The sequence below is a fragment of the Microtus pennsylvanicus genome, chromosome 11 (assembly GCF_037038515.1).
Source record: "Microtus pennsylvanicus isolate mMicPen1 chromosome 11, mMicPen1.hap1, whole genome shotgun sequence".
Lineage (NCBI taxonomy): Eukaryota > Metazoa > Chordata > Mammalia > Rodentia > Cricetidae > Microtus > Microtus pennsylvanicus.
In genome coordinates this window covers 71,989,286-72,002,975 of record NC_134589.1, presented here as the reverse complement: position 1 = coordinate 72,002,975, position 13,690 = coordinate 71,989,286, and the positions used below count along the sequence as shown (strand labels likewise).

Below are 13,690 nucleotides of genomic sequence, written 5' to 3'. Positions count from 1 at the left end.
AGGGTGCTGGGGAGAGGCACAGACTCCAGGTAGAAGACGAAACAAGAACAAGTATAATATCTAACTTTAGGCCAGTACAAAGGACTTGATGTTTACTATCAGAAAACATTATTCATAAGTGTCAGCATATAATACATCATTTTCATTGAAATTTCTCACTGTTTTGCTAATGACATTACTTGTGTATTTTATATTACTATGGAAATGATAATAAAGAAATTCAAGCAACTTCCTGAGTGGTATGTCCCACTTAGAATCAGTCTATATGGCCAAGACACTGCCTTCATCATGCTATCCCAACTCACCAGAGTTTGAGGTTTCATTTTCTAGAGTAGGCTAGCAGAGTAATCACAAGACTTTGCCTTGAGACTCGAGGCTGGGTGGTGAAGCCTAACACTGGGGTCATCCTAATGACTTCCACACCCAGGTTAGGGTCCCTGCAAGCAGTGCCACAATCAAGCCAAGAGGAGACATGTCTACTACCACATTTCCATTCTGGCCATTGTCACCTGCATCTGGTTACAGTGAACCTGGGCCGTGGGTCTACCTCAGCAGCATACAGTTCATGCCAGTGTGTACACTGGTCTTATCTAGACCTGTAGTGGTCTCAGTGGGCCAGATTCAGTGCAGCCTTTGTGGTGTTTGTGGCCATAGGTGTTGCATATAGCCGAGCCTTATCTACGATTAGTCCCCCTAGCGCCAGGGGAATGACTTGCTTCTCAGCACAGACTATAAATGCTGTGTTCCTATAATCCAGAGAGGATTGTAGTATGAAAATAACCTTCTTGGGACTCACACTTGATGAACAACACAGCAGCTGAAGTTTGCAGATCTCTCTAGGCTTGTATCCATTTCTGATACAGTGGCACACACCAGCATGTGGCTAGCCTGGCCTTAGCCTGCCATCTAGTGCTGAAAATGCAAAAGTAACTAGAGACCCAGAGAAAATGCAAAAAAAGCCTGCAAGGACAAGCATAAAGCCAGATTACAAAGGCTGGAATAAAACCTAGCATTTCCGTTCATTAATGGTGCTGCCCAGCGATACGCACAAAGAGCTGGCGTGAAAATGCGACTCCACCTGACAAAATGAGGAAAGGATCGAGCAAATGCTTGGATGGAGATGTGGAAACAGGTGTTTATAGGAATGGATCAACAATTAGAGGCAATACAGAAATAATGCAAGACCTTAAAAACAGCAACGATAAAATAAAATAAAACACCAGCCATACTATAGGACCCAAAGGGAATAAAGAGGGAGAAAAGCTGGAAGGCATCAAGCATAGGTATTCCCTCTGTTTTCTGGCTGCCATGATTTGAGTGGTTCTGATTTGCTGTATTGTCTTTGTCACTGTTCTATTGCTATGGTGACGAGACACCATGATCAAGGCAACTCTTATAAAAGAAACCATTTAAGTGGGGCCTTGCTTACAGTTCAGAGGTTTAGTCTATTATCAGCATAAAAGGGAGCATGGTAGCATACAGGCAGACATGATGCAGAGAAGTAGCTGGGAGCTCTACATCTAGATCCACAGGCAACAGGAAGACAGAGACACTGGGCCTAATTTAAAAACTTCAAAGTCCACCCCAGTGACACACTTCCTTCAACAAGGCCACACCTCCTAGGCCTTCTCAAGTAGTACCACTCCCTGGTGACTAAACATTCAAATATATGAGCCTATGGGAGACATTTTAATTCAAATAACCACATATACCCACCTTGATGGTCTGGAACAGTGAGCCAAGATAAATCTCTCCCACTTGCCTCGTTCGGAAGGTGTTTCGTCACCGTGATGAAAAGGCTGACTAACACAGCTGTGTAACCAAAAATGCATTCTTATAGTTTCCTACCATCTCGTTCTTCCCTCCAGAACTACAGCAAAGTATTCCTGGAAATAAAATTTGTTCATTCATACCCGGTATCTTAATTAGGATCTAACACAGTGGTAAAAGACCATGACCAGAAGGACCATAGGAAGTTGGAGAGGAAAGGGTTTTTTGGCTTACATATCCTGAACCACAGTTCACTGAAGGAAGCAAAGACAGGAACTCAAATTAGGTTAGGACCAGGAGACAAGAGCTGATGCAGAGACTAGGGAGGATTGTTGCTTTTTTGCTCATCATGGTTTGCTTAGCCTGCTTTCTTATAAAACCCAGAATCACCAGACCAGGGAGGTCCCACCCACAGTGGGCTGGGGCCTCCCCCATCAGTTACTGATTAAGAAAATGCTCTACAAGCCTGCCTATAGCCCAATCATAAGGAGGCATTTTCTCAACTGAGGTTTCTCCTCTCAGATGACTCTGGCTTGTGTCAAGTTGACACAAATCTAGCCAGCACACCAAGGTGTAGAGGGAAGGGTGACACTGGGTAGCTGTGTAACCGACACTAGGTAATCTGTGCCCCAGCTCTGACTTCTATGAAGTGGGCATGATAATAGGAACTAATAAGGTTATTAAGAATATTGCCTGGGGTAAAAAGCAATGACATCTTGAATTTTGCATGCAAATGAATGGAAATATAAAACACTATCCTGAGTGAGGTATCCCAGACCCAAAAAGATGAACATGGGATGTACTCACTCATATTTGGTTTCTAGCCATAAATAAAGGACATTGAGCCTATAATTCGTGATCCTAGAGAAGCTAAATAAGAAGGTGAACCCAAAGAAAAACATATAGTTATCCCTCTGGATATTGTAAGTAGACAAGATTGCCGGACAAAAACTGGGAACTGGGGGGAGGGGGAGGGGGGAAAGGGGATGTGGGGAGAGAAAAGTGAGAAGGGGAGGATGGGAAGAACTTGGGGGAATGAGATGGTTGGGATAAAGGAAGGGTGGATATGGGAGCAGGGAAGTATATATCTTAATTAAGGGAGCCAATTTTAGAGTTGGCAAGAGACTTGACCCTAGAGAGGTTCCCAGGTGTCCAGGGAGAAGTCCCCAACTAGTTCCTTGGGCAGTTGAGGAGAGGGAGCCTGAAATGGCCCTATCCTATAGTCATACTGATGAATAACTTGCATATCATCATAGAACCTTCATCTGGCGATGGAAGGAGATAGAGACAGAGACCCACATTGGAGCACCGGACTGAGCTTCCAAGGTCCAAATGAGGAGCAGAAGGAGGGAGAACATGAGCAAGGAAGTCAGGACCGCGAGGGGTGCACCCACACACTGAGACAATGGGGCTGGTCTATTGGGAACCCACCAAGGCAAGCTGGAATGGGTCTAAAAAGCATGGGATAAAACCAGACTCTCTGAACATGGCAGACAATGTGGGCTGCTGAGAAGCCAAGGACAATGGCACTGGGTTTTTGATCCTACTGCATGTACTGGCTTTGTGGGAGCCTAGGCTGTTTGGATGCTCACCTTACTAGACCTGGGTGGTGGGGGGGAGGACCTTGGACTTCCCACAGGGCAGGGAACCCTGACTGCTCTTTGGGCTGAAGAGAGAAGGAGAAGGGAGTGGGGGAGGGGGAGGGAAGTGGGAGGCGGAGGTGGGGAAAAGGCAGAAATTTTTAATAAAAAATAAAAAAAATATTGCCTGGGTTGATAGGTGCAGGGTTCCTGGAAGAATAACTGGTACAGCAACATGTAGTTGTAGCTATTATTGCCCGTTCATTGATTGGGTCTAAATCACATTCTTTCATTTGTATGTGATAATTTGTACCATTCGCATTAATTGTATATGAAGATGATAGTGTTTCAGTGTTAGTAATATTTCTCTTGATGGTGTTATGCTTCTTGTGCAAAGGAAGAAACGCGATTCCCACAATGATTGAAATTATTTCAAGCAGAGTGTGTTTTGAAGACCTTATTAGTACAAGACAATGTCTCTATACTGGATAAATTTTAGCACTATGAAGAGCCACTCAGTGAATATCTATCATACACCAGGCACCTTATACACTATAAGCCATTAAACCACAAACAATGGTACTAGAGAGAGATCATGATAACCTCTTACTGATGGGGAAACTGGGGCTCAGTCATGTAAGGTCACAAAGCTATTAATGTATTAGCAAAGATTTTTCTTAACGCATATTACAAATTCCTCAAGTGCATACGGGGGTCTTGCACATTAACTTCCCCCATACTGTAAGAAGAAACTGGTCTTTGCCCATGCATTTTTATTGAAAATGTGAATTTTTAAATACGTTGAAAATAAAAATGGAGCATAAAATAATAAGCACGGACCCATTACATATTATAACAGAAAAAATGAAAGCATCATACTCTACAAAAGGGAATCAAGTTGCAGCTGGATCAATGGAGCAGCTGTATGGAAACACCTAAGCATTGTGTGACTGCTCCAGAGAAGGAAGAGAGCTGTGGCATGGTGAACATGGCTGGCTTCAAGTGAGACATGGAGTTTAGTCTACTAGCAAGAGGTTGATAGGACTGGAGTCAAAGTGGAGAAGCAGAAGGAATCTAGGGATGCAGAATCACATGAGCAAGTAAGGAGTTGTCCTGAGAATACACAATAGGTTACTTCGGTTTGACAGAACTAGGCAAACAGGGAGTAGTGAAAGCTGCTGCAAGGCGGGTCTTGGAGAGCCCGCTAAGTTCATTATAATTGCCACAGTGGGGCCTTCGGTCTCCAAGGCTGCCTGCCCTTTGTAAGCAACTCACTCTCCGCTGCTTTTAAATAATGCATTTGTGGGACTGGGGATACAACTCAGTGGTTGAGTAGTCGCCTAGCCTTACCAGACCCTGGGTTCAAGCCTACAGTGACGGGACATGAAAATGAGAACGCTTCTCAGTGTCCTCAGGGCATAACCGACATGTGCAACCTCAGTTCAGATCAGCAGAGACCTGATGGTGTGCCAGCTCTGCCCTGACCTCAGCTGGTTGGAGTGAGCATGCAGGAGGTTATGGAGGAGGAAGCTGCTACCTCCCGGGTTAGGCCCCTCAGCATTCTCTGCTGTGTGTGCTATGTTGACTTCTCAAGGACTTGAGCTCTGACCTGAGTCTTTCCCACCACAGGTGAAATTAGGACCAAGGAGCAAAGTACCCTTCAGACATCACAAGTTTTCTCAAGTCTCCAGTGGGTCTCATTTGTCTTTCAAACCCACTATATTTGAAGAAGGCAAAAGTGGGAGTTTTCTGACCCTGGACACCAGGTAAGTGCTGAAAGCTCGAGATGGTTAGGTTCATGGTAAAAAAAAAAAAAAAAAAAAGAAAGAGAAAAAAAAAGAAAAGAAAAGAAAACAAATATTGTACTGAGAAATCAGCAGTGGGCCCCACTGTGTTGGGGCTCCAGTTTTAGGGCAAAGAAATGATAAATTCATGCAAAAATAATTTACTCAAATAAATTTTCTTTTTCTTCTATCACGTATATACCATGTACCTACTCCCCATGTGACATGTCAAAAAAAATCTCACTTGCTTCTTTTTGTCTTCAACTGCTAAAATAATGGAAATTTTTTTCAAGATAGACAGCAAAGGTGGACTTGAAATCAAGGTTCTTCATTGCAGTAAATAGTTGGAATCAAGGTTGGTAGGAAAAGAACAGAGGTGTAATCAGATCAATCATAAAAAACTAAGAATTTCTCAGGAGGGGGTATACTCAGAGGGAACGCATCACAGATGGGGACCATGTTGTTTGTGCAGAGTCACAGAGAAAGCAATACGTTATGAATTCACTCTGAATGTCAGCTACACAGACTCTGGTCCATCTCTGATTTGGGGGACGTGTATTGAAATTTTGGAATGTGCTCTTATAGGATAAGATAGATTTGATAGAGGGGTCTTTCAGAATGCCTTAAGCAGAAGGAATAGTATACTGTGATGTGGCCTCCAGTATGAAAGACGCTGGATCCAGATCAGAGTATATCTGAGTCCGTACAAGAGCAAGTGGTCCTGAGAACGGATAGGAAGATGCTTCTGTTTTAGTGCCTAATTGGTCTTGATAGCATCATTAATGCCCCAGCCCTCATACCGGAGCCATATGGAAGCAACTGAAACTAGGTTCAAATTTAACAATACCTGGCCAAACAAAGACCCTCCTCTTCTGTTGAGAAAATTAATTGTGCAACTTGAATATGAACCTGACATTAGATGGTCCGACTAATGCCCTCAACGAAAGGATTTAGTTCTAAACACTGGCAGAAATAAATCTAAGCATGCTTACTGATCAAAAGCTTATTATTTATAAGGGTCATTCATAGGCATAGAGGCACACATACACATAGATGAACAGGTAAAAGCTGATTTTTACAATTAAACTAAATATGGAAATCTCAAAATGCTGTGCACCAAGGAACTCGGGGAGGCATTCATTTTTAACATGTTACTATTGGGAGAGTAAAGATGGGGCAGAGTTACAGCTAGGACAGCCTTCATCTAATACAGATGTTCATTTACAGATGAAGGTCACCTCCCAACGAGTGTACAGATCTGAGTGTCAGGGGCATGGCCCTCTCCGGGAAGTCTACTTCTAGAACCCGTCATTTCTTTTCCAGGTTTTCTTCTTGACCAGTCACAAGCATCCTTCCGGTAAACCTGACACCCTGGCTGAGGGCACTAAAGCAAGGTCCTTACCTTTAACCCAAACCTTTAGGGGAGTAAACAGAGTCCTTATCTATAACCTAAGGCAGGTGTCTGAACACAGATTCAAACCAGCATATTTCTGTGTAATCTGCTTTCCAGTCTAAAGCCTCATTAGGATGTTTAAAGATGTCTGATCAATTCTATCGCCCTCTGAATCTGTGTGTTTAGCCAGTGAAGACTATGGAGTCCTATGCTTCCCTTAGCTTTCTAAATTTGTGAATATCTGGTAACTGGAAAGAGAATGTGAGCCTTTGAGAATCCAGTATGCCAACCCAACTTAATTCCATGCCTTTATAAAAGATTTCATCATGATGAAAGGAAATGGACACTTCCAAGTAGCTACTGTCAGTAAAGAAGCATGGTACTCAGTGAAGTCCCATAGTGTACTTATCTTCCTCAGTATTGAGAGGGCAGCCAGGTGGAAGGAGGTCTGTATTTATCTGTATGTTTTTTATATGGTCAAAACTCAACTGGAATACAAGATATATGTCTAGTATACCATATACTACATACCAGAGACCTAGTGTTCATGTGAGAAAGGAGCTCTAATTGCTCTTCCAGAGTGGAATTGTTGGGGTTGACGAGATGGCTCAGTGGGCACATGCTTTGTTTTTACAAAGAACTGCATTCAGACCCTCTTACCCATGTAAAGGATAGACGTGAAACTGCACACATCCACACATCTGTAATCACAGTGCTGCCGCAGTGAGAAAGGAAGTGGATTGAGGAGAATCCTGGGAAACTCACAGGCCAGCAAGTCTGGCACATACAGCCATGAACAAGAGTCCCTGTCTCAAACAAGGTAGAACTGACACCCAAGGTACCCTCTGACCTCCACAAGGCTGCCATGATACTGTGTATGTGTGTCTCTGTCTGTCTGTCTGTCTGATTCTCTCTCTCTCTCTCTCTCTCTCTCTCTCTCTCTCACACACACACACACACACACACACACACTAATAAAAAATGTATCTCATGGGGACCCTCCATGAATTCCAAATATGGGAATGAGTGAGAACTTAGCTGTTGCAGCAAGGAAGAGTGGAGGAAAATGTCAATTGGGGGAGCGGTTATTAAGGAACCACAGCTGGAGCAAATGACCTGAGTGACAGACACAGGTGCACTGCAAGAGTGGAAGAGCTGTGCTAAATACAGGATTTATGAGCCTCCATCTTGGGTAGGTTTAATGTATCATTTATGATAGTTGTGGGTTTTATGATTCTGTAGATGGGCAAATTGTCGGTAGAGCACTGGGGCTTAGACACCAGCACTCATCCACCAAGCAAGGGACTTACAAGCAGGCACACAAGGGTCAAAGGCCTGGGTAGGCAGAAAAAAATGAGTCTATGATGGGACAAAGAAAGACAACACCTTGGCCTTGAGGTTGTACAATTTGAGACTGTGGCTTTGCACACCATATTCCTGAGTAAAAGACTAGATCCTGGGGAGGAAGGGCAATGTCTTTGTCCCACTAAGCAAGACCAAACCTACTTCAAGGCTTCATGGCTCCCTAAGGATTTGTCTGCCTCGGCCTTCAAATTACTGGGACTACAGTGTTGTGCTATCTACAGGAGTATGGTGAGAACCTTTAATGTCAATCAAAAACCTCTCCAATTATTGTTTGGCTTTATAGCTAAGAAAACAAAAACTCACAGAAGTAAACTTTCAAAACGTGGTAGTAAAAACAATGATAGAATTCATCTGTAAGGAACTATCCATGAACTTACAAGATCTTTCACTTGTCAATGGAGACTATCCAAATCAAAACAGCTTCGATACATTGGTTAACCTGAATATACATATGCTTTGTGTTTATAATCCATACTTTATCCTGTTTTTATAAGAGTGTCAAGAATATCTTTTTGAAATAATTAATTATGAATTAACAGTTTCATTGATGATCTTCTCTTAGTAAACTTGACAAAGCGAGGCAAAAATTAGTCCAGCAAAAAATATCCATGGTAAATATAAAACAAAGCTCTTTCAAAAAAAGTTTTAACTTTTTTGCTTGCTGTGCACTTACATTCCTATAATCTCAATTTCAATAAATATCAGTTTTATCTTGACATGATAATATGACCCCACAAGCCTAGCACTTGGGAGGCTAAGGCAGGAGGACCTAGAGTTGAAGGCTTTGTGTATAACAAGACCCTATCTTAGAAAAAAATAAGAGAAAATGAAAATAAAGAAAACATTAAAACACAAATTTCCACACTAGTGTATCTCTGTGTTTTATCAAAAATCACTTGGGCCGGGCGGTGGTGGCGCACGCCTTTAATCCCAGCACTCGGGAGGCAGAGGCAGGCGGATCTCTGTGAGTTCGAGACCAGCCTGGTCTACAAGAGCTAGTTCCAGGACAGGCTCCAAAACCACAGAGAAACCCTGTCTCGAAAAACCCAAAAAAAAAAAAAATCACTTTACAGGTCTTGGTTTTTCATCTTTTTGTAAATTAGTTTTTCAATCTTGCTACTTTTTTTTAAATTATTTAAGATATTACTCTATTTGGGTGGTGGTAGTGCACACCTTTAATCCCAGAATTTGGGAGGCAGAGGCAGGAAGATCTCTTTGAATTTTAGGCCAGCCTGGTCTACAAAGCTAGTTACAGAAGAGCTAGGGTTGTTATGCAGAGAAACCCTGTCTCAAAAAAAAAGGGAAAAAAGATATTACTCTAGAGTTGGCACATGCATTTGTTTGGTCCTCTACCTTTACATAACTATATTCTTCTAAGAGGACATATATGTTTCTCACACTATGGAGTTGGAGAAAAAAGCTCAACAGTTAAGCCTTGGGACCCTCTTCCTTCTACTGACATGCTTCATCCAGCCTTGATAGGAGGGTTTGTGTCTAGTCCTACTGCATCTTGTTGTGCTGTGTTCAGTTGATATCCCTGAGAAGCCTGCTCTTTTCTGAAGGGAAATGGAGGGAGGAGGATGACTCTGGAGGAGAAGGGAGATGACAGGAACAGGAGAACCGGGAGGAGTAGAGAGAGAGGAAACCGCAGTTGGGATATATTGCATGAGAGAAAAATAAATTTAAAAATAATATAAAAAATAAAATATATAAAAAGAGTGCTTACTGCTCTTCCAAAGGACCAGAGTTCAATTCCCAGCTCACAGTCACCTATAATCAGGTTTCATGGGATCCAGCACTCTCTTATGGCTTTTGTGGACATCCGTGTGCATAGAGACACACAGACACAAACATAAATAACCATGAGAAAAAAGAAATGCTAAAATAGATAATAATTAATAAAAATAAAATAATTTTTTAAGATATATTACATTTTCAGGCTTTTCTTCTTGTATTGGCATTCATCGTGCTCAGATGATACATTATTGTTATGATTATTTTTGTTAGATCAAGCAAGACTAAGAAAGCATTTGCCTATGCTGACTCCTTTTATAATGGTCTTCCTTTCCTATTTAGGTTCAAGTTGGCCCCTTATATCACATCACTCCTCTCAAAGAACATCTCTACCATTTCTTTCAAGGCAAGTTTCCTAGAAGCAAATTATCTAAAACTTCACTTTTCAATGAAAGCATTTATTAGTTCTTTTTCCCAAATAGTTATTATTCGTAGAATTGTTTAATAGATGTGATTGTGAGCAACTTAACTCATAGTGACAGTATCAGAGGCTTCCCACATAGCCTCCACCCCACACAGTCTTTCCCATGTTCAGTATCCTCTTAGCAGCACACTTGCTGTTATAGCAGAATCTACATGGAGACATTGTAACCACCCCGAGCTTGCAGGAGACACTGGGCTTCCACTGTCTCCATTTCAAGTATGTTTGGAAGCCAAAAAACAATCTTCGCCAAAATCAGCTTCAGGATGCAGCCCACAGTTTCTTCTACTCACTGTGACCTTTGGGGTGTCATTAAAAAAAACTATAACCCACTTTCAGTTGCTATTTGTATATGAGGTGGGAGAGAGGTCTATTTTGATCTCTCTGCATGAGTAGATCCAGTTTCCCCAAGACAGAGAAATAAAAGATGACAAATTTAAACAGGATGAAGTAAAAATACCTGTTTGCGAATGGCATGGCCCTCCAAACACAGCGTGCTAGAAGCTCAAAGCAATTTCTAAATCTCATAGAAATAATAAGAGACTCTATCGAAGCTGTGAGATACGAACACCACAAAAAATAAATTATGCTTCCAAAGACAACCAAGAGAAAAGTATTCAATTGATGATAGCAATAAAATACACAGAATACTTAAGAACAACTTTAATCAAAGAAATCAAAGATTCCTACGCCAAAAATCTAAAGTCTTGTAATTTTGTTTAGGTTTTAGTTGAAGAATCTCCAAAGAGAAGCAGTATTTTAATGCTTGCCATGTTTCCTTAGCTCATTTGCATGTACTCATAGTTCATTTTCAGGCTTCTTATAAAAAATTATTGGGGAGAAAAGATGGTTCAGTGATTTTATCACTCTTGCAGTTCCCAGCACCCACATGGCAGTTCACAGCCAATGATATCTCCAGTTCCAGGGGATCTGACACCTTCTCCTGCACTCTGCGGGCACCAGGTATGCGCATGGTGCACAGTCTGATGTGCAGGAAAAACACTCACATGCATAAAGATTTTTTGCAAAGTTAAAATAATTCTCAGATTGTAGAATGTTCGATGTTTCATACAAGAAAATGTATTTAAGATCCATGTGTCATGAAAAGACATATTAAGTTATCACCTCTTATGACATAAAAGAAGACATTAATATTCATTTTCACACTGTGCTTACTATTTCCAAGGAGGGCAGATCATAGAGATTCAAAAGAACTCTTGTGACAAAAATATAAAAAATAAATTAGTTGCAAGAGCAGGACGTGATTGAGAGTCATAAAAAGGAATAGACTTGTGATCATATTCCTTCCCAAGAAGCTTTCCTACGGTGTTTAGCTCTTTGTGACAGACAGAAGCAGCTCAAGGCTCCAAGAATCCAGTCACTGACCAAATTTATCAAGCAAGAGACAGAAAGTAAGAACCCAGAGGTCAGAGCCACAAACTCAAACAGGTTAGGTCTTCATCTCAATCTGCTGAAGCAGTCTGTCTCAGAGACTAGAAAAGGAAGGATCCAGAACATCACGGAACTCACACACTTGGGACTTTTTTTTTTTTTTTTTGGTTTTTCGAGACAGGGTTTCTCTGTGGCTTTGGAGCCTGTCCTGGAACTAGCTCTGTAGACCAGGCTGGTCTCGAACTCACAGAGATCCGCCTGCCTCTGCCTCCCGAGTGCTGGGATTAAAGGCGTGCGCCACCATCGCCCGGCACACTTGGGACTTTTAATACAGTTTCCACGTGACTGCTTTTGGATCCTGATGTCAATGCCAAAAGGAAGGCAATACCTTGTCTCTACTTTCAGAAAAGGAAGAATCGTATCCAGCGGACTGAGTGTCTTCGCAAAAGTCATAGAACAAACCAGTAACAAGAATTAGGTGCAATCGGAGACCATACCACTATCAATCCGTAGTCTATATGCTAAAAAAGAGTTGAATGTACACACACGCACACACACGCGCACAAACACACACACACGGAGAAAGAAGTAACAACAATTAAAGGAAAAAAGGATATAGATTTTAAAGAGAACAAGAGACTTACATGGAAGGGAGCGGGGGGATGAAAAACTCAACAGAACTATACAGAGTGGCAACTCAAAATATGTGATCTTGATGCATTTAGGAATAATTAATTCATGTTCTCTATAGGAAAAGTTGTGATGTATTTGTGCAGATGGGAGACCATGAAAAGCCTGAACACCAGTTCAAAAGAGGGCTTCCTGCTGCTGGGCTTCTCAGACTGGCCGCACCTAGAACCAGTCTTTTTCGCCTTCATCTCTGTTCTCTACTCTCTGACTCTCTTCGGCAACATCGTGATCATCATTCTGTCACGACTGGACGTTCGCCTACACACACCCATGTACTACTTCCTCTGCCACCTCTCCTTCCTGGACCTCTGCTACACCGCCAGCACTGTGCCCCAGCTGCTGGTCAACCTCTCTGGACTCGACAGGACCATCAGCTTTGCAAGGTGTGTGGCCCAGCTCTTCATAGTGCTCTCACTGGGAGGAACTGAGTGTGTGCTTTTGGTGGCAATGGCTATGGACCGCTATGCCGCCGTGTGTCGCCCACTCCACTACACAACCATTATGCATCCCCTTCTCTGCAGGGCGTTGGTTATATTCTCCTGGGTGGGAGGACTCGTGAACTCTCTAATCCAGACAAGCCTCGTGATGGCCATGCCGCTCTGTGGATACCAGCTGAACCACTTCTTCTGTGAGCTGCCTGTCCTCCTCAAGTTGGCCTGTGAGGACACAGGAGGAACAGAGGCCAATCTGTTTGTGGCCCGGGTCATTATCTTAGTCTGTCCCTTAGTGCTAATTCTGGGCTCCTATGCCCACATTGCCAGGGCAGTGCTGAACATCAAGTCAATGGCTGGTCGCAGAAAGGCTTTTGGGACGTGTGCGTCTCACCTCATTGTGGTTACCCTGTTTTATGGCTCAGCCATCTCCACCTACCTCCAACCTGTGCACAAGTATTCTGAGGGTGAGGGGAAGTTTGTTGCTCTTTTTTATACAGTAGTCACCCCCATGCTCAACCCTCTGATTTATACTCTGAGGAACAAGGATGTGAAGGGGGCTCTGTGGAGGGTGCTGGGGAGAGGCACAGACTCCAGGTAGAAGACGAAACAAGAACAAGTATAATATCTAACTTTAGGCCAGTGCAAAGGACTTGATGTTTACTATCAGAAAACATTATTCATAAGTGTCAGCATATAATACATCATTTTCAATTGAATTTCTCGCTTTTTTGCTAATGACATTACTTGTGTATTTTATATTACTATGGAAATGATAATAAAGAAATTCAAGAAACTTCCTGAGTGGTATGTCCCACTTAGAATCAGTGTATATGGCCAAGACACTGCCTTCATCATTCTCTCCCAACTCACCAGAGTTTGAGGTTTCATTTTCTAGAGTAGGCTAGCAGAGTAATCACAAGACTTTGCCTTGAGACTCGAGGCTGGGTGGTGAAGCCTAACACTGGGGTGATCCTAATGACTTCCACACCCAGGTTAGGGTCCATGCAAACAGTGCCACAATCAAGCCAAGAGGAGACATGTCTACTACCACATTTCCGTTCTGGCCA

General features: G+C 42.5%; 1 protein-coding gene across 1 annotated transcript; it reads left to right on the top strand.

The window, feature by feature from the left end:
• Positions 1 to 12,285: 12,285 nt before the first annotated feature.
• On the top strand, positions 12,286 to 13,221 carry LOC142859459 (olfactory receptor 2Y1-like). Its single transcript, XM_075989628.1, has one exon. The coding sequence runs from the start codon at positions 12,286 to 12,288 to the stop codon at positions 13,219 to 13,221; it is 936 nt and encodes a 311-aa protein (XP_075845743.1).
• Positions 13,222 to 13,690: the final 469 nt, after the last annotated feature.

Bases quoted from the DNA above. Each gene is read 5' to 3' on its own strand.
- LOC142859459 (XM_075989628.1), top strand. From the start codon at position 12,286: ATGAAAAGCCTGAACACCAGTTCAAAAGAGGGCTTCCTGCTGCTGGGC.